This window comes from Xyrauchen texanus, chromosome 21 (assembly GCF_025860055.1).
Source record: "Xyrauchen texanus isolate HMW12.3.18 chromosome 21, RBS_HiC_50CHRs, whole genome shotgun sequence".
NCBI lineage: Eukaryota > Metazoa > Chordata > Actinopteri > Cypriniformes > Catostomidae > Xyrauchen > Xyrauchen texanus.
The window spans coordinates 4,841,621-4,869,620 of NC_068296.1; the positions used below are offsets into that span (position 1 = coordinate 4,841,621).

Consider the following 28,000-nt stretch of genomic DNA (forward strand, 5'->3'; position numbering starts at 1 on the left):
TGTGTGTGGGTGTGTATGTGTGTATATATATATATATATATATATATATATATATATATATATAAAAAATAAATAAAACATTTTCATTTTTTATTTATGTTTTATAGATTTTTTTATTTTTTTTACTTAATTTAAAACAGTAAAGTGAAGCTTGGCTTGTACTTAAACACACTCAAAAATATAGTTTTAAGATTTATACATTTAAATTTCATAACAAAATTCCATCAAAATAAACTGAGAAATCTTTAACAAAATAGAATTACAAAAACATAAATATTTTATGTATTGATTTAATTTCGTAAAAAATTGCAGAACGTAATATGATGGAAATTGGTTATGAAATTTTAATTTGTAAATCTTGGAAATAGTATACATTATTTGGTAACACTTTCTATAAACCCCATATTTTTAATGCATTGTAAAGGCATTAAACTGCATTAATAATGTCTCATAATACACCTTATAATAAGATATAACTTCTCATAAATAATTATAACTACAGTTATAATGCAATATACAGTAAGACATCCCCTATAGTATCACCTTCATAGTTTACTTTAGATTATAATGCATTATAACACAAGCAACATCCAATTTGAATGCAGCAGAAGTGAATAAAGTTAATCATAAAGTGCTGTATAGTGTAAACTGGCTTTATAATCATATTATAAGTGGTATTTGCCTGCTTTAAGTAAAGTTACAAAAGCAATATCTTCATATAAACAGCCATAACATAGACTTGTAAATACAATACAATAATAAAATAAGTCTCCAAATAAGATGCACAAACATTCAAGTTTATTGAATAGAGTCCAGTATAGAATCAGTTTAATTTAATTATGAATTAATGTATTTATTTGTGTTTACACCCAAGAAGATTGGCTACATGTCTGATCAACATGTGTAATGTTTATGTCTTAGAACCACTTTAAATGATCTTATAGATGTTTATAAGACGACATTGCTTCTGTCACTTTACTTAAAGCATACCTAATATTTATATATTACAAATATACAGTATATCATGCATCATAACTTTGATGTTGCTTGTGTTATAATGCATTATACTCTGAAGTATAACTATGAATAGGTAAGTATTATAATGTATTATAACTGAAGTTATAACATATTATAAGGTGTGTTATGAGACATTACTAATGCATTATAAATATGGGCTTCAGTGTTGCCGAATATTTTTTGAGTGCAGAACAAACCAAAACCAGTCAGTTTCGTAGTGTTTAATAAATGTGTTTGCGAGGATTATTTAAAAAAAAGTTTTTTTGGGTGATTTTCTGTCCAAATCATGGATTTTTAAATCTCGAAACTTCAAAGACATTTTTATTGTGATCGTTTTTTGCTAGATATGCTCGGCTCTAAAATGCATCATCGCCTATAAATTGTTCTTTGCGAGTATAATCTCTATCAAATGATGGAACAGTTGTGGATGTTGCATTTCAATTTTATAATCAACAAGTGATTTGTGTTGTCAAATAATACATCACCAAAAACACTGACCGTATAATGCAAAGAACAAGTGATACTGTTGTGCTGTATTCAATAAAACTATCTTCACACCATTTTATTTCATATCAGACAGCCGAGATTTATAAACAAGCCTTCAGAAGCTTTCCAATCTAATGACTTTATTATGTAAAAGAACATCATACATGTATGACACTTCATGAAAGTATCTAAATAATATTGGTTTACACTATTTATTACAGACATAGTTTTATAATCTTTGCTTTCCGGCTGCAAACCCTGTTCCCATGCCAACTTCAGACACAGATATAGTGAGCTTGAAGCTATATTTAGATCAATAACCCACATCCTAGTGAGTGAACCCTGTAGAATTACATTGTGGAAATGTGGAAACAAATATTCCAGATGAACTTCTGTTGGTAAAATGATAGCTACAGGCACCACACTGATCATGGGATTATCATTTGTTGGAAGTTCAAGGGATTTAAAATAACCTGCACTAATATCATTCTTTTGAGGCTCTTCGTGGTAATAAATGGTAAAAAAAAAAAAAAAAAACATTTCCCTAAGTTTTTACAGTCAAGTAATATCTAGAATTACAAGTCTTAAGTGTATTTTATAAACAAGAGTTGAGGTCAGGCGAATACTGTGGTAGTAGTAGTAGTACATATTGCAAAACAGATCTGATGCAAATAACATAATTGTCCCTCTTCTACCCATTTAAACCAACGTACAAAAAGCATGAGATACAATCTTAAGGATGTGCTGATAAAAGGCAAGTCTTCTCTTATCAAATTCTAAACATAATCTTCAGGTACTGCATTTAGTACACATTCCCTTTACAGAAAAATGCTCACAAAACATTTCATGAAATATAATAAATTACTCCGTCATTCCAGTTCAGAGTTCCATCATACGGTATAAAAAGCCAGTTATACGCCACAACCCTCGTAATGATAAGATATCTTTAGGGAATGTGTATAATAAGGGTTTTCAATGCCAGTTGTAAGAATAGATAATAAAATTGGCACACAAAAATAACTTTAATATAAATAAAATGCTGGAATTATACTGATATTTATGGCAGAGTCATACGTCAAATTGGGACACAGTCTTTCCAGTTATGCAGTTTTATTAGATTTATGGAAATATCAATTGTCGGTACTGGCTCAGACTTTCCATTTCTGTTTATCTTTAGTCATATTTGGTTATTGGTGTTGAACACACAGTTGGGGTTGTTTTGACTGGCCATTATACAAGGATGACGGTCATCAGACATTTAAATCAATGCTTAAAACTACACGACAACCAGCATTGTTAACGTAACACTCACTCGCTCGTGCTTGCACGTACTCAAGTGATTTAATTCTCATGCACTGATATTATTTTTCTTCTATGTCAATTTATTACTAAAATGTACTGATTGGGAATAAAAAAATAGTTTAATCAAACCAGTTAGTAGGGTGGATCTCTAAAACATATCAAGAACATTTTCATATTTGACCCCCAAATCAAAGCAAAAAAATTTAAAATTTCATTTGAATTTTTGTTTTTGCCATTTTCATTATTCTAAATGATTATTCTGATTAACTAATTAGTAATACAGCAATGCAAATCATCCTGTTTGAACTCACATTTATAATTTATACATTTTTATTTGCGACAAAATAGGACAAATTGATTATCAGATAAAAAATTGTAATAATTTATTGCACGCTGCATTAAAGAGAATTTCGGTTGGTAAATGTGCTTGTCTTGAAAATGATGTCACAATGCAAAAACGTTCTTAGTTCTAAAACTACACTCAATTATCTTAATGCATAAAAATTTCTTTGATTTGTTTTCTTTTGAATTTATGGTGAAATATGACCTGCACATGTTCTTGACTGGCTTCGTGAGATTCACACAGTGCGATCGATGCAACTCTACACGTGTCGTGTCAACCCTGCCAAACGAGTCCCAGCTTTGAAAATAATTGGTCACATATAAAAGCAGTCACAAGAAACAGCATAAAACAAAACATGATAGTCAGCCTCTGAATGTGCAGCATCATTTATTCTCTAATAATGAGCTCACGGGTCTAAGTTTGGAGGGATATACAGAGTAACGTGCCTGCGTATCACCTCATTTCACTGCATTGTGTTTCATTTATAAGCTACATGTTAATTAAGAGTTCCTGGCTCAGTACCTTTGGGCTTCATGTGCACAAAGGACATCCTTCATGTTTATCAAAGTTTGATTTGTCTTTATCTCACAGAACATGGCATTAATTTCCAGATTACGGAATGAGGCTATAACTCTCTCTACAATATGAAGACAATATGATTTTAAAATGACTTCATTATTGAGGTTATGTGCTAAAGATAAGATGAAGTCAGCCAAAACTAGCTGCAAACTCTTAACACCTAAGAGGGTGAATTTACCAAAGACATGCCCGGGTTGAATTTAACCCCAAACTCAAAAGACAAAAATAAGAAATTATATTTTGCATTGTTTATTTATTTATTTATGACTAGCATTTTGTAATGTATTTTGTATTTTTAGGACCATTAAGATTGTGTGCATTAACTCATTTTCTCGCCAAAATGTCTCACTCTCATTAAAGGGAGAGTTCACCCAAAAATGAAAATTCTCTCATCATTTACTCACTCTCACGCCATCCCAGATGTGTGACTAACATTCTTCTGCTGAACACAAATGAATGTTAGAGAATATTTCAGCTCTGTAGGTCCATACAATGCAAGTGAATGGTGACCAGAACTTTGAAGCTCAAAAAAGCACATAAAGGCAGCATAAAAGTAATTCATAAGCCTCCAGTGGTTGAATCTATGTCTTCAGAAGTGTTATGATAGGTGTGGGTGAGAAACAGATCAATATTGAAGTCCTTTTTTGCAAGAAATTATTCTTCCTGCCCAGTAGGGGGAGTACGCATGAAGAATGTGAAAGATAAATTGAAGGTTGACTGAGCAGGGATAATTTATAGTAAAAATTTACTTAAATATTGATCTGTTTCTCACAAACACCTATCAAATCACTTCTGGATACATTAAACCACTGGAGTCATATGGACTTTTATTCTGAACTTTTTTTATTCTTCATTTGTGTTCTGCTGAAGAAAGCTTGAAATATATATATACATATAGATATGTATAGAATATATATATAAATATTCAGATACTTAAAATGCATTACATTCTTGTGGCAGAAGAGTTAATCATTGATAAGACGATAAAAAAAGCGGCTTTAGAATACAATGTATTGTTTACTACCATATTATTGATCATAAGTCGATCATTGGCACACAGTTCACAGCAATCCATGTCACAAGTGACTTTATCAATCAGTTGGAGATTTATTATGAGGGCTTGTTTAAGAGCCCGTCAATCTACACCTGCGTCAGACATGCTTGTGTAGCGTCTCGGGTGTGTTGCATCATAAACTTAAAATGTTTAGGTCACTGTGTCAAGTTAAATATAGTTTAATACTCCTTAAACACATCTTGAGATCATTTAGTTCGCATTTGCGCTCCATCAAGTGTTTTGAACGCAAGAACGTAACGCATGTTTGTTTTGTTGCTGCTGGATGGTTGTTCACTGTATAAACTGTGTGTTGCTCATACAGCTGAAATTTCAATTACTGCCCTCTGGATTAAACAGGTGGTACTACAAGCTTGCATTTCTCAGGAATCTTCCAGGAATGGTCCGTGGGCATGCGATTCATTGCGTAAATATTTTTAATGCGTTGAACATATCACAATGAAAACAATCCTAAGCGTCCTAAAAATAGGTTTTGTTTTCTTTGTTAATATAATGTCTTATTTTTTCTTTAGATTCTGGGCTGAAATATGAGCCGGACTTTTTCATGAAACTCACCCAAGAACTGTTTTTGGCAACACACATTCCTCTACAAATTTCAGTTTAGTTAATGATCTGTTTTTGTTTAAATAATCACTGCTTGTTAACCGAATTAAACGTGATATTTGTCACACAGGAGCTCTATTTAAATAGCAAGTTGCAACTACTTTAGGCTAAATAACGGATATAGACCCCCTTCAAATATTTCAACGTTTACATTTCCATAAAGTTTGTTTTGCTAAAAAAAACTAAAACAAAAAAAAAAGATTGTGCACTTAAAAATAAATCAAACCCATGAGTGTGATCATTCATGAAGACAAAACGAGCATAACAATTGTGATCTGCTTTACGAGGTAATAATGTGGACACAGACGGGCTGTATCGAGTCGTAGCCTCTTTGTTCCAGGGGCGACATCAGTTATTATTAGGTTTTCATTGCAGTACCTCCAAACCTGCACCAGCATTAAGGTAGAAGTCTCATGTCTTGTGTGAGAGGGTTATAGGCATGAAAGTAGACGGTCATGCCAGTATAGACAGCATTCTTCTTCAAACAGAGAACTCGGCCCCGCCCTTCCAAGCACGGACCATCAGCAGGTGCTGGAGGCGGAGTCCAGCAAAAGGATTGAACCACAGCAGAGAGGGTGGGCTGCCGAAAACAGCCTTCATCCCTTCCCATCGCACTCGCCGCTCCCATGTGGGCTTTTCATTCTTTAACCGCTCGATTTCCTGTGCAGCTCAAACAGGAAATGCAAAGTTATGGTTAATATGGTCTGCATGTTCATAGAAACCAAGTACAGTTCATTCAAATTCAGAGGAATAATGTATCATTGTATGTAAACATGCACATCTCTTTTCTGTCGCTTTAAATTGATAAATATTTCATTTAAAACAAATGAAAGGGTTATGGGGTGTGAAGAATTGTTGAATATCATGCATTTAAATTCTTCTGTAATCTGCAAAGTTTTCGTTTGGGAGTTTGGTGGGTGTAGATTCTTTGTGGGACTTTACAGCATTTACATGGGTGTTTCTTAAACTTTTTTTACTCTTTATTAAAGTTCAAATATTAAGGAAGCGGGTTATGAAAATAATGTGCAAAATCAGCATTTCTCTGTGCGGTCAGCACCGCATCTATGAGTTGCGTGAAGTGACCGGGGAAGAGATTTAATCTTCTCCCGGCTGATGCACATTCTGGCGCGGGAACACTCGTCACTCGTACGCATTTGCAGCAGCTAGATTATAACGTGATGGCTCGCGACGTAGTAAATTTTAATAGATGCGTCACATTCACTGTGTGTATCTTATCATGAAGAAAATCGTTGAAACGCAGCTCTATTAAGAAGAGAACGTTTGTTTTTTGTGAGTTAAAGATGGATCGAAGTGAACATAAAAGGTGAGAGAGTGTAGTCTTTGCCCATTATACACTGGAACAAAATATGTTTTTGGCTTGTTTTCCAAAATAATATCTAAAACTCCTTTAAAACAACGTATATTTACTTCAGGAGCTCTACTGCAGATTGTTATCGGAGAACGCTGAATACAATATTTAATCGGGGTTCGACATTAACGCTTCTCCAGGACAAGTGGATTTTTGAAGGGGCAAGTGAAAGAGAATTTTACTTACCCAACAAGACAATCAGACAGATTAAAACATCCCAGTCCCATGAAAATTTGTACGTATTTTACGAGTTGGCTATTTCCTATGATTTCGTACGAGTTCGTTCGTATGAATTTGTATGATTTCATCACGTGCAAATGCCGGATGTCTAATGCGCAAGTAAACGTGAGTTTGACGCACGAGGCGTTAAGGACATGCTTATTAATATTAGCGACGTCACTCGCTGTAGTGAAAGTTGTACAAATGTATACGAATGCAATCGTATAACACCATACAAATTAGACAAATTTAAGATATGTTGTTTAAATCCTTACGATTTTGCCCGAGAGTGTGTAGGATTAAAACGTCAATAACGAAAAAAATAACCAGCTATATTTGTGATAGCCTAGGCCTGTGTCACTTACTAGAAATTCCATATTATGCTGTTGAAAGTAATTTTATAAGCCACTAGCGATGTAGTTACAGTTGTTACAGCTGTGCACTGTTTGATTGACAGGCGGCGTATGTGTGTGCTGAACATGCTCGCACTAATGCACACCTGAATGGTCAAATACATTTCGAAATTCTGCCAAAATGCTCGTCTTGGTGAGGTATTCATGTGAACACAGAGAGGGATGTCTAAAAGGTGGTAGAGCGGGTCGGCTACTAATCCCAGGGTTGGCGCACACGACTCCACATGCCGAAGTGTCCTTGGGCAAGACAATGAACCCAAAGTTGTTCCCAATGGCAGGCTAGCGCCTTGCATGGCAGCTCTACCATCATTGGTGTATGAATGGGTGAATGAGACGCAGTGTAAAGTGCTTTGAATACCGCTTTTCAAAGTGAATAGCTCCCCTACCCAGTGCAGTTTACATTTCAAGTTCAAGGAAATCCACTGTTTAAAAGAATAAAAGTTCAATAAATGCTTCCAAATGTTTCCAAAGTCAATGAGTAATTGTGTTAAATAATCGTGATCTCAATATTGACCAAAATGATCTTGATTATGATTTTTGCCATAATCGAGCAGGCCTATCTCCTGTGATGCATGTACACACACTGTTGGTAGACAAATTAAACAATCTAGTGAGTGTGTGAACATTATTTTTAGCGAGACTTTATTTTCTAGAATCCACAGTGCTAAAAGTGCCAGAAGCTGAAGAAACATGCATATATTTATAATATTGCTCTCTGGAATACTTGATTCTAATTGGTCAATTGCAGCTTTCAGCAGTCAAACATTTCTCTATAATGACCACAAAACTGTATAATTGACTGTCTCAGGAAACCATTTTCCTACATACTGTAGCTTTGGTGGTATGCGTCTCACGTGTCATTTCACAGTCTCTTTCTTGTTACATAAAAATACATATTCTTGTAATAAGTGGGATGATGTCCAATCAGCAGTTCATTGTTACAAAATAAACACTTTCAGGGTGGAACAAGACCCCTCTGCTTTATGACGGGGGAAATCACCCTGTTTGGGGTTTATTTTGCGATTATGACCAGCTGACTGTATGGTAAATGGTCTGCACTTATATAGCGCCTTTTTTAAACCTTAGAGGTTACCAAAGCGCTTTACACTGTGTCCCAATCACCCATTCTCACACACACACACACACACACACACACACACACACACACACACACACCAATGGCGGCTAGCCATTGCCAAGTTGGGAGTGTAGTATATTTTTATCAAGTTAATCAGGAGTAATCAATGAAAACATTGTTGATTTGTACCACAGTTATGTCTGACGGGCAAACATGCAGTTTACTGTGTGTAAAGGCCTGTGGACTGATGGAATTTGTGCTCAACAAATGTGTGACTATTTGACGGTGTGTGCAAAAACATAAATAGCATTACTTGGGGGGGCTCTCATGACTGGTGGGAGAATTGATCTCTTCCAAAGGTGGTTCTTTTACTTCTTAATATGGTCAAGACCAGAGTCAATGAAGAGCATGATAGATAACGCATGTAAGCCACACCTTGTTTGAGGAGGTGTATTTAAGTGAAACCAAACCCAGAGATGCTTCAGTTGTTGTTACTGTGGTTTCACGGTAGGCAACTCGGCTTTATTGTGTGATAATAAAGTCTGAAATCAAAACCCCAAAGATGTTGAGTGATTTTTCACAAAATTGGCACTAGAAACCACTACAATTGGCGCCCGAACAGGGACAGAAGAGAGCAGAGTCGTTACATCGCGGGCTGGCTGGGAAGGCGAACACAAACACGGTGGCCACCATTAAGAGGTAAGCATATTTTGCTTATAAACGTTTGTGTTACTTGCCAGTTTGCCTGTGGTGGTAAGAACGCTCAAAAAGCTCTTCTAAACTAATAATAAAAAAAAAAGGAAAATAAGAATAAATAAAGGGTTTTGATTCCAGAAGAAATAATTGCATGTAATTAATTGTTTTCTACTGTTAAGTGGGCCTTGATGGATAACAGTAAAATTGTTGTTAATTGTTTTCTACTGTTAAGTGGGCCTTGATGGATAACAGTAAATTTTTGTTAATTGTTTTATGTTTATAAATCCTGTAGGAACGGGTCACTCAAGAGGAGTGGTAGAATAGTTGCGTTCTAGAATTATTTTGTGTTATTGTGAGCTCTGTGTTTATAAAGGCCTAGTGTGTGTACTAAGTGTGACATTTCAGTGGTTGTGAATGTAATTGAGTCTGTGTTTGAAAGTGCGTGTATGGAAGTGTATGACTGAATACAAATATAAACCTAGTACAGGGATTGAGATGTCTGATGAATCCTTAAACAATAAAAGGAACACAGAGTGGATGTTTTATGAGCCTAATAAATAAATAAGAGACAAGATGAATGGAGAAAAGCTGTCCAATAACGAAAGTTTGTCATTTATATGTTGAATGAATGTTGGAAATGAAAGCTGTCTCATAAAACTGTGGAAGGAAATTTCCTTAGGTAACACATAGAAAACTAAAATCTGAGCTGTGAGGTTTTTTTTTAGAACTAGCAGCTGGCAGCGGACGGTAAAAATATACTGAGCTTCCAAACTATTTATTCACAGAAGACAAGTGAACTTCATATAGAGAATTTGTGATGTCAAAAGAGATATCTGTGCTTAAAGTTTAGCCTTTAAAGCACAGGGACAAGTAACAATAAAACATTTGAAATTGAAATAAAAAAATGAAACAACTGTAAGTAATTAAAATCAGTTTGAAAAATCAAAAAAAAAAAAAAAAAGCTAGGAGAAAAATAAAATAATAAGAATAAGAATTAAAGCTTTGAGTCCAGTGTATTGCATTTAACTGAAGTCAACTAAGTAATTGGAATTTAAACAAAGGTTGTAGTTAAGATAAGTGTTGTTATATTACATAAGGTAAAACTCCAGGGGAAAGAGTAAAATCTAGAAGTCCACTGTGTAAAATCTCAAAGAAATGAGAAAGCGAAATAAATAAATAATAAAGTGACTTGAATGAACTTTGTGTATTAAAAAGTAAAGGTGAAAGAAATTGGGAAATTTGTTTCAAAATATTGCCGTTGAAGATTAGTGTATAAGGAAATACATTTAAAAAAACAAGAGATTCATTTATTCTCTAAGTGTATTGATTTATCTAAATTAAGGGTGCTAAAATAATTTCTCATTTTTATATGCCAAGTAAAAATGAAGAAAGAACCAGTGGAGAAATAAAAACTAAGATCTAGATGAAGACTGATCCTAAAGGTAAATTGACAAACATATAGGAAATGTATTCATGTATGGGGTATAATAATTCATATATTAGAAGAAGATAAGGAAATTGATTAAGAAAGACATTTAGCTTAAAAGGTTAAAAAAATCAATAAATAAAAATATAAGAGTAAAAACTAAAAACAGGAAAAGTAATAAACAGGAAAAATAAAAAGAATAAAGTAAAAGCTATGTCCAGTAAGTTTAAAATTCACTGAGAAAAAGCTGAGGGATGCAGAGGAGGGTAAAATGACAGGGTCCTTTTTAAAAATACCTCCCTATGTGACCCTAAAGGTCAGCTCCCAAAGGTCAGCTCCAAATATTTTAGATAGAATGTGGATGGTACTTCTCGTAGTGAGGCCAGTAGTTATCAAAGCCACAGAAAATGGTAAAGGGAGATTAAAAAGAAGGATTTTAAAATTGGAATATGAAAAATAAATCTTAAATGTGAAAATTTCACATTCATGTGTCTGTTTTATGTTCTGTCTAGTCCAATATGAGAGAATAACATTTTTAACAATATTAAATTAAACTATAATGTCTTGATATATACATTTAAAAACCCAGGATTATATGTTTTATTTTTGATGTGTTTAAATATGTCTGGAGAACAATGTACATGTGTGTGCAACTTTATTGGTGTAAACTTGATCAACCAACAAAAATAAGACAGATAGTGTTTATTTTATTTTTGCTAGGGAATGTCTGACTGGAGAGATTGAGTGAGACCTGATAGTGAACAGAGAGGTTAAATCCGGTGTCTCTCATAATGTCTCTAGTCAAACACAGGGGGCCCCCGAATTTAGAAAAAAGAGATAGCAGATTCTTTTAAGATTAGATATTTTTATTTTATTTCTTGTTTTATATATACAGTGTAGGCATTGGTTGATCATGGGTACACTGAAAGTGGTCACTAAGACTAGAATTAAAGAAAATAAATTTAAGAATAATTTAAATCATTTCATGTTCTCTACGTTTCAAATTTGCTTAGAGAAGTTGTTTCTTGGGTTTGTTCTATGACCAGTCATGCCAGATAGAATTGAAATAAGTCCCAATATGTGGTGAATTTGATTGAAAAAATATTGGTAATACTAAAGAAAAACTGGAGATTGATATTAGGTGAAACCCATGGAGAAACATTAAGATTAAATTGAATATCATAAATAATTTGATGTTCATGTGTCTATTCTGTGTGAAATTGATGCTAACTATGTTTTACTCTCTCTGTTGTCAGCATTGTGTAAGTCATTTCAATAACTCATTCTGGAACCAGTCTCTCACCACTGCAGATTGCTGAGCCAGGTGATTTATTGAAGAAGCTTATGTTACAGGAAACAGTTCGGAGAAAAGGAATTAAGACTAAGAAATACAGTATGTGGCCGGTTATATGACTGGCCCTCCTACTATCATGAATGCTGGTAATCATTACTAAATTGACAATTCAATTGTGGATTCAAATTTCTCTTAATAAGTTGATTTCAGTCATATATGACTAATTGGATGTTTGATTCTCCAACTGCCATCCATGGGTGCAATATCCATGTCTAAATTGTTCTGAGGGTCTAAATTTAAATCCAGCATATAATTGCGAATTTGTTGATGTGAAGGTTAAATATTAAAACTTAGTGGCAAAGTAAGAGTAACATATTGGATTGTTTACTCCCCTAAATTTTCCAAAGACTACCCTCACTTTAAAGAAAAAGATTAATCAGTGCTGCAAGGAGTTAATTAAGTGACTATTTCTAGTAAGCTATTTTTATTTTGAGTTAAATCCATGAAAATACAATTTTAGAGGTATACAGTTTATGCACAGTGACATCTGTCTCTGCTATTTAACTGAATAATTGATCATGAAATGCTGATAAGTATAAGACGATAATAACTGAAAAATCATATTATTAAATGATGATAACATTAGGATATAAAAAATGAGAATTGTAAGAAATTCAAAGGACATAATGTATTTTACTGATCAATTATTGCAAAACACAAGATATTTGTCTGAACTTTCAATGTGCCACTTTACTATTTTATTTTGTTTAAAATCTTTAATTTATTTTCTGTTAATTTAAAAAGGTGATTTATGTTGGTTTATTTGACATAATGACAGTTCCTTCTCCTGAGAAAGAGTAAGAAAAGGGAGACAGTAATCATAAGGAAGTTTATTAATTTAACACGAAAACTTAAATTTCTCAATGGTCTGAATACAAATGCGCATTATTTTTATTGCATGTGGAGGGAAGGGATAAGAGAAGTAGAAATTCTAGAAGTTTTCTTGAAGATGGTTTACAATGGCAAAGGTTGAAAGCAGATAATATAATAAAATATATTTGATTATATCATTTTATTAAATTACATTTATCACTATTCTCTGTTGTAGAATTACATAAATGTGTTATTGTGATTTTCTAAGAAAGAAAAAAGGAATAACTGTAACAACAGTGTGAAGGAGTGCAATCTCTCCCTCAAAATTCTTTCCCTCTCGCTCTCAGTTTAAGTTTTTAAGTGGGCTAAAACCATATCACTAAATTGTTTTATTTTCTTTTGATTTTCTTTTATATGGAAAATGATGTGATTTGACAATAATGTTCGATACAGTAATATGAAGGAAAGGTTCAAGCAGCTTTCCTCATCATGATTAAAGATTTGTTATATTCAGAGGGCAATTTGAAGTGAAGTGCTCATACTAAAGATAAGAGATTTGGTTGAATGTACATCTGGAAGAATAAATGTGGGTTCTAAAACTACTTAGAAATTATTAAATTAAAGTGATGATTTAAATTAAGCATCTTAGAAGCTTGACAGAGGCGATCATGTATTTTGATTTGTTCTGATGGTCAGTCTTCACCAAGAGACAAGGTCTTTTGTGACCTTTGCTAAAGGAAAAAACATAACAACTTGAATGGAAATTAGTGAACTATAAATGAGTTCAATTGTTGCATTTTACTTTTCATTTGGACAATTTCAATAGATTGTTGAACTTTGAATAATGCTTTGTGAATTTAACCAGGTTTTGTACTGTCTCAATGTTTGAGCTGTTGTAGATGCTCCATTGGCTGTGACGGTTCTCAGGTGATGCTCCCTGAATCAAGGGAAAATAGCTGTTTGCTGATACCAGATTATTAAAGATTAGATAATAAGACTGAGCGGTACCGAGACCAGAGACAAGAGATGATGACCCAATGATGGGTAAAATTCTCCAGTGGCAAGCGGTGACGACCCAATGACGGGTAAAGACTCTCCAATTGCAAAATGAGAGCTGCCTAAGACAGGGCGCCACCGCCCTGGAAACATGCCCAAGAAGGGTGAACTGGGTTTAAGGAAGTGGATGGATGCTATTAGGAAAGAAGCATCAAAAGGGAGGTCTAGAAGAAACCTGCCAGAAGTTGTGAGTTCCACTCAACCCGACTGTGTCTTAATAACCGCTTTATTAAAATATTTTATCACAGTGATGAATAGCAAGCATTCTATCACTGTGTTATCAGGGGATCACACCCTGTGTAGAAGATCAATTATAGATTGATTTTGGAGGTAAAGCTTTGAGAACCGTTACATACAAGAAGTGCCTAAAATTTTTAAAGAAGTATTAAGCAAACCTGGGATTGTTTGCATGATGAAGAATTAGGATTGGAAAATTATTTTTTGTTTATGCTGTTATTGAACTCATGTACATTTTAATAATAATGGAAAAAAGAAAACATGGTGGTGACTAAAAATTAGCATGCCCTGATTGCCAAAAGAAATGGGGTGAACAATTAACTAAAATTAATATCATATCTGGATAATAACATTGTGGAAGGAATAAGAGTCTGTTGTGTGTGATCATTGATAAAAATAATTTTGGATTCAAGCAACAGTAAAGCAGATGACTTTGATAGATGTGAATGGCCCAAGGCAATGGCAACTACCCTGAATGGACAGAAAGACCAAAAATTGGGAGGAAGTTGATTCCTTCAATGAATATATAAGAAGATATGAAGAACCACGCCTTGGGTGTAAGTGCTGGTTAACCTCTCCCCAAAGGGTGACCCTCTACGATGCGCAAAGTATCTGGGTTGAAGACATCTACACTACAAGCAAGAAATCTTAAAATTAGGATGAATATTTTGTTTATTACACTCTACATAACTGTGACAACCAAAAACAAGACCAAATCAGGAGCACATACATGCTTAAATATGTTAATTTGTGACTATAGAAAGTCACAGAGGAGGGAATATGTAGTATATTTTTATCAAGTTAATCAGGAGTAATCAATGAAAACATTGTTGATTTGTACCACAGTTATGTCTGACGGGCAAACATGCAGTTTACTGTGTGTAAAGGCCTGTGGACTGATGGAATTTGTGCTCAACATATGTGTGACTATTTGACGGTGTGTGCAAAAACATAAATAGCATTACTTGGGGGGGCTCTCATGACTGGTGGGAGAATTGATCTCTTCCAAAGGTGGTTCTCTTACTTCTTAATATGGTCAAGACCAGAGTCAATGAAGAGCATGATAGATAATGCATGTAAGCCACACCTTGTTTGAGGAGGTGTATTTAAGTGAAACCAAACCCAGAGATGCTTCAGTTGTTGTTACTGTGGTTTCACGGTAGGCAACTCGGCTTTATTGTGTGATAATAAAGTCTATTCTTCTGAAATCAAAACCCCAAAGATGTTGAGTGATTTTTCACAAAATTGGCACTAGAAACCACTACAGGAGCAACTTGGGGTTCAGTGTCTTGCCAATGACACTTCGGCATTTGGAGTTGTGTGGGCCGGGAATCGAACCACCAACTCTGCGATAAGCGGCCGACTCTACCACCTGAGCCACAGCTGCTCCAGGTATATCATCCCTGATTTAGACCAAATACAAATCTAAAACTCCAGAACCATCAGAGATAACCACTGCAAAAGGGGTCAGATGATTTCTGGAGGTTTGTGTATGTGAACTCACCGTCTCATCGTTACATATGGAGTGAATCTGAGTGCCGAACATGACAGCGGTGAAGGTGAGAAACAGCAGTGCTTCAAGACAGAGGAATATCATCAGCATCACTGCCACAGGTGGAGAGAAATCACTGCACTCTAAAAACAGAGAGAAGGAAAACAGAATACAATCTCATCAGTCAATAGACACTCTTGACAAAACTGTATTCTGAAGCCCAAGAGCTTTGCAAGAGGAATTCGATTACAAATTCAAGCATTAAAAAGCATGATATACAGTAGATTCTTAGTGAAGTTGACAAAAGTCTTCAGTTTCCATCTATGATACAATTCTAAAAGTAATTCTCGTAAACTGATATATAGTAAGCAATGAATGTGTTTGCATGCACAATAATGCGCTTATAACTTCCCTATTGAGTCCCCTACCTCACCCTCTACAGGACCTGAGGAATTATCTCTGAGATTCTTGATTCAGTGGCTCCCTATAAACCGAAGAGTCCCAAAATAAACACCCAACCGTGGATAAATAATACTACACGGAATCTTAGAAAGGAATGTAGGAAAGCATAAATGGCTGAAAGATTAATTATAGATATCCTATGATATTTTTAAAGAATGTTTATTAAATTATCAAAAAGCTCTTAAGGTGGCCAGATCCTCATATTTCTATGGAATTATTTCACAAAATAGCAATAATCAGAGAATCTTGTTTTCTACTATAAATAAGGTGCTTAATCCGGTTATCACTATCTTCTCAGATCCTTCTACAGATTTGTTTTTTAAAGATTTTTTCAGTTGCTCTCATAAGATCTAGCATCTCACCATCAGGGAGTGCTGTAGTTGAATTTAAAACCACTTCACATTGTTTTAAAGACCTTATTTTACAGTTGTTCTCACGTCGTAACTTTTAAAGAGGAGTGGACACTCTATTTGTCCTAGTATTTTATCTATTATAAATAGCAGTCTAGCATATGGCGTTGTTCCAGTAGATTTTAAACATGCAGTTCCTGATTCAGGAAAGTATGTGGCACTAATGTTATTGGATTTGAGTGCAATACTTGACACTATAAACCATACTATTTTGATAAAACATATTAGGGATTATGTAGGTATTAAGGGCTTGACCCTTAAGTGGTTTTCTTCATCCTTGCAGGATAAAACTTGTTTGATCTGGATTGGGAACTGTTTATCATCTGTCACTATGTCCTGGGGTTCCACAAGGTTCAATCCTTGGTCCGGTTTTATTTTCATTATATATGCTGCCTCTGGGGTTAATAAAAATGTTTTAAAAAAAATGTAATCTGTTATCATTTTTATGCTGATGACCTACAACTGTACCTACCCTTAAAGCATGATGATTATACATCTATTACACTTTTTTATAATAGTTTGTTTGAGGTCAAAGTTTGGTTGGCGAATAACTTCCTCCAATTAAATGAGGATAAGACAGAGTTTATTGTTTTTGGTCAGAATCACCGTGATAAGAATACGACAGACAGTTTTCGTTCCTAACCCTTCATCTAGAAACATGCAATCACGTTTGAAGAATTCGAAGAGTTATTTTTGACTCTGAGCTTCGATTTAATCATCAGATAAATGCTGATGTGAAAAGGTTTTTTGAAGTGCCACAAGATCTATTTCTAAGCTATAATCTATCCTCTCTGTTGGAGATTTGCATGCTTATATTTCTACCCGTTTGGACAATTGTATTGCCTTATATTTAGATATTAGTCAAGCCTCGGTTTCTCACCTCCAGCTTGTGCAGAAAGCCACAGCGAGAATTTTAACTAATACCAGGAAGAGGGACCATATAACACCTGTTTTGGCAGCTCTTCACTGGCTTCCGGTGAAGTTTAGAATCCAATATAAGGTGTTAAGGTTTGTTTTTATAGCCCAACGTGGATTGGCACCACTGTATATAAGAGACTTTATCATCCCTCCTCACTCCCAAAGATTCCTGCACTCTACTGACCAGTTGTGTCTTAGTTACGTGGTCCCGCTAGAAGTGCAATGGCAATCATGCTTTTTCAGTGGCAGCCCCTAGACTATGGAATGATTTGCCCCATATATAAAATCAGCATCGTGTATTGATGCTTTCAAAACTGGCCAAAAGACTTATTTATTTACTTTGACCTTTGAATAATTTTGAACTTTGTAAGTGGTATTTATTATGGCATATGAGGCCAATTTTATCTTTGCATTTGCTTTTATTTCCCAAGTTTATATTTGTAGGTCTTTGTATAAGTATTTGAGTTGTTATGGTATGTATCATGTTTGATGTTGAAATGGGAATCTCTGTTCAGAGACCATTTTTGTCTAAAGTTATGGAGAATGTGGTTGCATCTCAGCTTCCATCCTATTTGGCCACACACAATCTCTGACTCTTTTCAATCTGGTTTTCGTCCTCTACACAGCACTGAGACGGCACTCATCAAAGCTGTTAATGATCTACTGATGGCTGCGGACTCTGGAGCATCACTTTCCTGGTCCTTTTAGACACCAGTTCTGCCTTTGACACTATCTCTCATTGCATACTTATCGCTAGGCTCTCTGCAACTGGCATCTCAGGCACTGCTCTGTCCTGGTTAATCTCTTACCTCTCTGGCCGCCAACACTACATATCTAATCGTCAGTATAAATCAAATTCTGTTCCAGTTTCTCAAGGTGTCCCCCAGGGTTCTGTCCTTGGTCCTTTGCTCTTCATCACCTATATGCTTCCTTAAGGTTATGTTATTCGCCCTCATGGCCTCAACTTTTACTGCTATGCTGATGACTCTCAACTTTATATCAGCTCTAAGCACACTGCCCCATTTCCCACAAGTTCCCTCTCTGAATGTATTAAAGACATCATCTCATGGATGATCAGTAACTTTATAAAATGCAACATTGATAAAACTGATTGAACTGATGATAGTTGGGTCTCCAAGTGTTTTATCACGTCTCCCTGATAAGTTGGTTGATATTAATGGTGTCCTGGTCAGACCCTCCGCTATTGATTGTAATCTTGGCATTATCATTGATCCCAGACTCTCTTTCAACGCTCACATCTCCTCTCTCACAAAAACTGCTTTCAATCGTCTACATTACATTGCGCAACTCCGCCCCATTCTTAGCACCAAAGATGCAGAAACTCTTCTTCACGCCTTTATTAATTCTAGACTTGAATATTGTAATGCCCTCATTTCTGGCCTACTGACTAAAACAATAAACAAACTGCAGTACATCCAGAATTCTGAGGTTTTTCTCAAGTTGACGTCAAAATAGGGCTGGGCGATATGACGATATATTTCACGGCAGAGATATAAAGCGTCAATTTTGCTATATTTTGTATATCGCAATATGTAAATACAGAACACAGTGTGGGCAGGGCTTCACATAAGACTGAGAGAATTTAAGAAACATGGACTGGTTTTTATGGTATCGAGATACAACATTTTGGTCATATCGCCCACCCCCAAGTCAAAACATTTAAAAGACATGCAAACATTGAATAAGCCACCAGAATGCTGGTAAAGGTGTTAACATGCAACGCAAAAGGGGTAATGGGCAAAATGGTGCACCAGTGGGGCATTTATTTAACTGTTTATGACCTTTCCTCTACAAAAGAACCTGTTTTAGTACTAAAATTGCTGGACGCAGCATATCTGAAGACGCATTTTTAAAGTTTAAGTTCTTTCTAACTTGCCACACCATCTAAAAATGTGGCACTCCTACACGAGACACTAAAACAAAACAGCAAGATATGGCACAATGGTCAAAAATGGCAGTCTAGCTATAATTAACTATAAAATTAACTATAAAACAGCACATATGGACGCAAATACTGTGTGAACAGCCCCTCTGGCTTTAACATGACCTTATACATTGTTGGTTTATTAAGTATAACCGGTGTTAGACATCAGTGTGAATGTAAACACATTCATTGACTGTCTCTATACATGTTAGTGTGAACAAATCAGAAATGTTGCTGTTTAAAAATGCTTTCTTGAGCACAAAGTGCCTTGTGTGAAACGCTACAATGACTCAGCACAGTCTTGCTTTTGACCTTTATTGAGATGATATCATCTCTCCTCCAATACTGGAGTGTAAGTCTCAAATGTCTATTACTCACCATTCCACTGAACTTTAACACAGGTGAAGAAGTGGAAACCGCTAAGACAGAGTGCATGCAAAGAGATGGAGGCTATGTACATCTGAGGAGGAAATCACAAGAAAAAGCTTGTTAAATCCACATATTCTATTAAATCTAGTCTAATTCAGAAACAATAATTGGGGAAAAATGTTGCTGGTTGTGTTCCTTAAAGCTATAAATTGTAATTTTTACCATCTTCTAGCCAAGGCTAAAGTAAATAATCTGTCACTTGACAACGATTTGGGTCATATGAATTGAAAACGGTGCAATGGCTCTTCGTTTCACAGCAGAGTTTTGAGCAGCCTCTGGAATCGTAGCAAAACGCCTAGAAAGCCTTTCCAGACAACTGAGCCACAAACAGCTCAGCAATTCCAGAATGAAATACTACAATACGGAAATACTTACAGTAAAGAGGACAAAGAATCTCTGATTGTTCTCGCCCACACAATTGTTGACCCAGGGACAGTGATGATCCATCTTCCTGATACATCTCTTACAGATACTAGGACACAAGATACACGGAGAAGTGACACTTGTTCAGTGAGGGATCATAATAGCTATAAAACCGAATCATAACTAGCCATGTAGACAGTTCCTCTAAATGCAAATGTCTGAACTGGGTGAGAAACGGATCAATATTTTAAAAAAAATTGTTACTATATATCTCCACTTTCACATTCTGAAAGTGAGAGTGAAAGTGGAGATTTACAGTAAATAAAAAGGACTGAAATATATATTAATCTGCTTAACACCCAAAGTGATTGCATCGACATATTGGCCCCGATTTACTAAAGGTTTGCAAACTTGATAGCACTCTAATAAAAGGTCTGTGTCTTTTAAAGATTGCGTATTTCAGATGCGCATAACAAAGGGCGGTCTAGATGCAAATGAATCAAATTGCACCCGCAAAAGTGATTTATAAAGCATGAAAATAATTTCAGAATGGGAAACTACGGGAGCATAGTGAAATACGAATGAAAGGCAGGTATTAATCTGATTTGCACTGTACATCATGCGTTCATAGTGACAAAACTGAGACTTTGAGAACAGATAATAACGACCTTTTTATTGACACATAAATGTGAAATTAAATTAATACTCATGAAGAAACGGTTTTATTCGATTATTTTAAATCTCGATATCTTAACTGATAACGTCATAAGCCTACTAACAAATCATGTCGTAATTTAACGATTTAAACATTGTTTTTAACTGCCAAAATATTGCGAAATATTTTAAGTGGTGGTTCTTTCCAGTAGGCAGGCCGATACGCACCTGTATGCCGAACAGGTTTTGTCTTGATCCTGTGAAACGAGCAGGGAGTGCAAATTCTGTAGGTTACTGTGCAGCTTCCCTTGCTCTCTCGTGCGCAGCTAACTTTGCCATGATCAAGATAAGAGCGGTTTAAAATACAGATTTCATTTAAGTATACATAAATGGTGCGATGGCTTTACGTGCATATAATATTGTATTTCCTTTGTGAATTATGACAATTTCATTGTGAAGGGTGTCAATAGCAGAGATTTTATGAAGATATAATACAATCTAATAAATAAACATATAAATGCCATATTGAATAAAAAATAAAATGGTATTTAGTGAGAGCTGTACTGTAATTGCATATGGTACAAGTACAACATGCAAAAGCCTCCTTTTGAAGGGTATGTCCAACATAATTGCACGTGTAGTTATTTACGCGATTGTGCTTAGTAAATCACCCGCAAAACGCCCACGACGCGCACACACAATTTCATAGAATGCACAAGCAAATAGCACCCGTTATTTGAGATCTTGGTAAACTGAGGCCACTCTATATATCAAACCACTGGAGTTGTATGGAATACTTTTATGCCACTTTTATGAGCTTTTTGGAGCTTCAAAGTTTTGGTATCCATTGACTTGCATTGTATAGGCCTAAAGAGTTCAAAAAAATTATTTAAACAGTCATCGTTTATAGCCAGATACCTTCTTTAGAACTTCCTATAATTTATATTAAGGACATTCTAAAAAATTATTCTTAAGTAGATTTCTGTGAATCTGGCCTCAGTTCCCTCCTGCTTTGCAACACTATGAGTTATAAATCATGTGTTTGACTTACCTGCAGTGGTGTGCTCGCTCTGGTTTAATGCTGCAGCATTTTGGACATTTGTAGATCACCTCTCCAGGCTTCAGCTGCAGACTTTCCATGTATTCTTTAGTGGCATTACCTTTGGGAACAGCTCCCTGATGAACACATTATACTTTACGTCAATAAGCGGATTGTGGACGTATGCGAAAGCAATTGTAAAATGTGAATTAAAGGAATTTTCCGGTTTCAATATAAGTTAAGCTCAATCAACAGCATTTTTTGCATAACGTTGAGTACCACAAAAAAATATTTTGACTCAACCCTCCTTTTCTTAAAAAAAAAAAAGCACAAATCTGGGTTCAAGTGAGGCACTTACAATGGAAGTGAATGGGGGCCAATCTGTAAACTTTAAAATACTCACCGTTTCAAAAGTATTTCAAAAGTATGAGTAACACTATGAGTGTTAACATGATTTTAGTGTGATAAAATCGCTTACCTACCTTTACCGTTTAAGGTTTTAGCAATTTTTAGAACTTCACTGCTGTGACTATGTAATGTCAACAAACCCAAAATTCAAAAATGACTGTAAAAATTATGATTTAAACAATTTTACAGCTCAAATTATACGTGAGTTTTAACAGAAGAATTAATGTAAGCACTTATATTAAATTATTAGCTTCACATTTCAACCTTTAAACCCTCAAAACTTTGGCCCCCATTCACTTCCATTGTAAGTGTCACACTGTAACCTCCATATATGCTTTTTTAAAGGAGGGATGAGTCAAAATATTTTTTTGTGGTAATCAACATTATGCCGCAAATGCTGTTGATTGAGCTTAACATGTATTGAACCCAGAATATTTCCATAATTAAAACCAAAATTAAAACATATGCAGACAATAGTTAATAGCACACATCACATTCTGAGCCCCAATAACACACAATTAAAGAATCAAATATCATGTTTAATCTACCTGAACTATGAAAGCAATTTCAAAGCAAACAATATTGGCAGATTATAGCAGGTAAAACAGAAAATATGTGCCAAAATATCCCACAGGACTCTTTCCTACCGGATCTGTCAGCATGGTTCGCAGGTGTGACGTCAACGCCAACACAGCCAGAAAGTTAAACGCCACGCCGTTGATGAGAGAGTACCAGAAGCTTTTGGAGGGGAGCAGCATGACAAAATTCACCACAAATTCTGCGTACATCACCAGAAACCAGGTCACGAAGGCGCACACCATTCCACAGCTATCCTGGATGAACCAGACGCGTCCGGATGCCACCTCCTCCTCTCCTCCGTTGAGCAGAGGCTGGTGCTGCTCCACATCCCTCAACCGGTGCCCTGAAGACTGCATTCTCTCCTGCAGAGACAGACATGGCTCACACTGCACTACCATTCCTGACAGATTTAAAGCTGATTCACATACATACACATGTCCTTTTCTAGCTTAGAGTAAACGAGAATCAATATGCTTCACATTGTGTACTGTTGTCTATTGTACTTTCCTACCTAAATGAGGTGTAAATCTGAAGTGTGTAACTTTTTCAAAGTTTAAATATTTTCTCCTACCTCAGCTTAATATGTACAGTAAACCATGTGTAGGTTGATTTCCTCGAAAAGTGTAAAAACTTTCTCCGACTTTAGAGTTACTTTGGCATTAGGAATAATACACTTGCTTTAACTTTGTGCAATCCCGCATCCACATGGATGTTGTATTTTGGCTTCGCTATACACAAAGAATAATTTTAATGAATTTAGACTGACTGAAAACAGTTCACAGCACTCTAGACTACCATTTAAGGGTTAAACTTATGGCGCACCGAGTCACATGAAGATAACATGACGTTGATTTCCGTGAAGCACTTCTACGGGCGCAGTGCCAATATAAGTGCCTCTGCTAAGAAACTTCTTTAAGCTTTTTCATTGAAACCTGTTTGGGTGTAAGAGTAGCATCTGTAGTTTTGTTTGATATGCCATTTTATCAAATGTATAAATTTTTCACGCATCATTGCGCTGATAAACATGATGTCCACATACATGGATTTTGGGACATTATTCCCTCTAAAGTTGAAAAAACATGTTATTTTGGATAACTTTCAACAGTAACACATCTGTGGGTAATTTTGCTTTATTTTAATACATATTTTGTTGTATTTTATTTTGTTATCACTGTTCAATACGGTTCTATTCGTTAACATTGGTAAATGCACTCTTCTATTCACTGTGTATTTTCACATTGAGAATCAATGAGTTCATCCAAAAGCTAAAAATGTTTGCTTTCAGAGGCGTTATATGGTGTTAGGAGGAAAATAAGGATCAGAATGCATTTCGAATCATTCGGAGATTCGGTCAAATCTGACCAAAAGTTCAGTTTCAGGCTGCAGATGATGTTTGGATCACTCAACATGTTTGTCATACATGGGACAGTGATAATCAGTACATATATTCAGAATTTTATAATGTAACATTTTATTTTAACATGGTTGGCTGTGATTGGATGATGCTGGACATTACTTTGAATCAGAATTAATTATGCTAATATCTGATCCAATGTCTGAAACATCTCAAAAACATGAATAACCAACATTTCTGGAAACATAATAAACAATTAGATGAAAAAAAAAAAAAAAATCAGACATATAGCTTGGTATCATTTAAAATAGTCCCGCTGTCCACATATGTGGACCGTCATTTTTAGAAAAACTGTTTGCTCTAGAATCGTTCTTGTTTTGTTTTGCTTGTTTATTAGGTGCTACTAGTTACAAATAAAGAAGGGAAATAGAAAATGCACACAGCAGTCACGCTCGGGTCTCAGGAGGTTAATACACTTGGTCTGTCCTTTAAAACAGAAACACTGAGCTGTTAAACATTTTCGACACTCACCAGAACAGAGCTGCCAATCTGTATTTTTTGTCTTGCTAGTGAAACTAGTTGGCTTGAGCTGAAACTCAGCATCTCATTTACATAGAAACTTTTGAAATGCAAATCCTTCAGCAAACAAAGACCAAACAGCCCAGAGAGAGATGTGTATGGTCAATGCCAAAAACTGACACAGTGGCCTCTAAAAGAAGCGAATGTGCATTCATTGCTTTGCAGAACTTTGGGAATCGGATTGAAAAAAATCCAACGCTCTGAAATGAACTGATTAGATAATCTGCACAGTAAACACACAAACTGCATGCATTTTCTTCTCTGACAACAACTTTTTCAGTGGTCATCATTGGCAATGTTGCTAAAAGCTTTTTTTTTGCTTGCTTAGCATCGCTCAGGTGAAAATCATAAATCACTTAGAAAAGTAAAAACGTTCTTCAATGAGCACCTGTCCTCAATAAGCCACACAATTTGAGGTATCATTCATGCCTGACGTTCTTTGAACGTTAGGGGTTTGTTCAAGTGACACATGACTCACCACACAGAGCGTCCCTCACAATGACATCCTCTCAGACCCAGTTGGGATTGAACTCAAAGGCATCCACAGCCTGAAGCCTGAGAGACAGAGAAAGAGAGTCATGTTGAAAGTGATTATACACACAGCCAGAAAGGAAAGTATGTCAGTAATCAGGGCATTGCAGAATGAAACAGCTGTTTGTGTGGTCATATATCCAGTCATGTAATCAGCTTCATTCCCTCTGTAACTAATAACATTTAAATATACTGTTAACTCTTGAATAGAGTTCGTCCGATAGTGGATTTTACCGATACCAATAACTAAGGTCTTGGGAAAGGCCGATAACAGACTATTTGGCCTATAGTTTTTAAAATCAATTTATAAACTGTCAAAAAAAAAATCGTATTCTTTCTTTTCTATGCCAGGCAAAGAGAGAGAGTCCAAAATGAATACAATCCCAGATGCAGAAATCTGACTAATCTAATCTAACCAGAATTTTTTTTAGATTTGGTGCATAATCGCGCAACTTTAAAGTATAAACAAGCCCGAAACACACGGGGACACTTATTTTGAAATGGCGAAAAACTATCGGCATAGATTTTTTCCCCGATAACCGATAGTTCCAAAAAGTAACTATCGGCATATTTTTTTGCCCAGCCCTAATTTGGTGCATAACGCGGGGCTTTTAAGTATAAACAAGCCTGAAAAACACTGGGGACTCTTATTTTGAAATTGTGAAAAAACTGCAATCTGCAACTAGGCATAGATTTTTGCAGATAACAATAGCAACTACTGGCACGGATTAATTGGTAAACCGATATATCGGTCTACCTCTACTCTTGAACTCATGAACACAGGGCTGTCCTTTTCTGACTATCGTGCCCTTTTGTGGTCTGTTCTGCAGTCAATTGTCAATCATAATCTATTCACTCAAAAAAATAGCTCTTTGACTGAACTTGATGAATTGTGTACAGTGGTTCAACTTGTTTGAAATGAGTTTTCTCAACTTAAAATTACTAGGTAATCTCCAAACCAACACTTTGTGTAGAAAGAACCTAATTGAATGGGAAAACCCAACAAAACTAGATGTGTCAATATAACTAAAATTTATATTTTTAATTGTTTTATGTTTTAACAAGTAAAGCTCCACTCTTCACCATAACGGTAACACTGAAAACTCAACATTTAACACAAACAATTACCCTCATTTCTATTCATCTTGCACAAAAACACATCAAATAACACTTAATTTTAACATTTACTCTCCTTATTGAATCTGCAAGCAAAAAGTATTCATGTAGTCCCAACCCAAATGGATTAAGATAACTTACATTTTACAAATTTAAACGGATTGAACGCAATTAAATGAAGTTGTGACAAAATGTTATACAATTGTGTTGCTTTAGTTAATTTTAATTAAGTAAACTGAACATGTGGCAAACATTTTTTTATAAATAATAATTATTGGTCCTTATCCGTTTCTAAAGGGTACATATTAATACTTTAAGGTGTAAAGAAGGTTCAGTGGGTGTAGCAATGCCGCTGCATCGTAAGAAGTGCATGTGCAATACCAATCAGAGGTTACACTACAAACAATCATTATATCATAATTGTAATATTATTTGTATCCATCATTAGTTATTTTTGCTTGATTTTGTTTTAATTAAAGGGTGACTTTTTTTTTTTTTACTCACAGTCTTGGATGAGAATACTTGCATTATACTTTACATAATTTACTTTTAAATAAATGTCTTTAATTTTCAAACGTTTCCGCATAACTTTCCATTAAAAAAGGATATCGTGATATATATCATGTCTACCAAAAATTCAAGAATATTGCAATAGAAATGTTTGCTTATATCACCCACCCCCAATTTCAAGGAAGCAAAATATTTTAATTTTAAAATTATACAAAACTTTTTCTTTTATTTTTGCATTATTTAGAATCAGGTAAGGTCTCTTTGAAGGTTTCTCAAGTCATTCATAAGCCACGTTTAACATCCTAAATAAAGATAGTTATCTGTAAATATAAGCACAGGTTTATTTAGCTGCCCATCAACTGATTTAAAAAGTAAATAAAAATTATAATAAAAAAGACAACAACAACAACAACCTCGATTTCACTTTCTTCTCCGGAGACAGATCAGAAATTCAGGGTTAAACTAGCAAAACCCCAAAAGTTTTACACCAGACAGCAGTAATTCACTGAATTATCTATGATGAGTGAAAATGTAAAGATTCAAAAATCTTTATTGACATAGTAAAAATCTGTATATAATAAACATTACAAACAATCACAAAAACACATCAGAGTCAATGGCCTGCTCTAAGAAAATGCGCTTTGATTACATTGATTTGTTTGAAAAACAAACAGCTTAAAATAACAACAATAGACAATAAATCAAATCTGTTTTGTAAATACTGACGCTTTGTTGTTATTTTGTAAATTGCATTGCAAACTTCATAATAACACATTGATCTATTTGTTTATCTCTCTTTCAGTCTAATGTCCCGTCTGATTATTCAATACTCCACCTGCTTTAATTATAACTCATATTTTAGTAATAAAGTCTGTCATTATTCTGATATGTTCATGAATTCTGCACAACACAGTTAAAAGCAGCTGATAAATCGGAGCTACACAGACATGCTCATTATTTACTTTCTATCGAGATCAGTAGCGTATTCTCTCACTTACCGCCTCCAAAATCAATCTTTATCCACCGGGTTTAATTCTCGGATAAGGAATAAAGCGATGTAAATATATTCTTTAATTTCTCAAGCTGTTTAAATGGTTTCATTGGTGTGAAATAATGCTGAGGATCACACACACTTCCGGGCTCCAGTG

The 28,000-nt window shown here is 35.1% G+C and overlaps 1 protein-coding gene across 1 annotated transcript; it reads right to left on the reverse strand.

The window, feature by feature from the left end:
* Nucleotides 1–285: 285 nt before the first annotated feature.
* Nucleotides 286–27,996, reverse strand: LOC127661601 (palmitoyltransferase ZDHHC7). The gene is made up of 8 exons (XM_052152368.1): nt 27,851–27,996; nt 25,174–25,250; nt 22,831–23,124; nt 21,788–21,912; nt 20,095–20,191; nt 19,669–19,750; nt 15,568–15,698; nt 286–6,062 (listed from the first exon to the last, which is right to left on the reverse strand). Exons 3-8 carry the CDS (start codon nt 23,116–23,118, stop codon nt 5,883–5,885), a joined length of 903 nt encoding a protein of 300 aa, XP_052008328.1. The 5' UTR covers nt 23,119–23,124; nt 25,174–25,250; nt 27,851–27,996; the 3' UTR covers nt 286–5,882.
* Between the last annotated feature and the right edge of the window lie 4 nt (nt 27,997–28,000).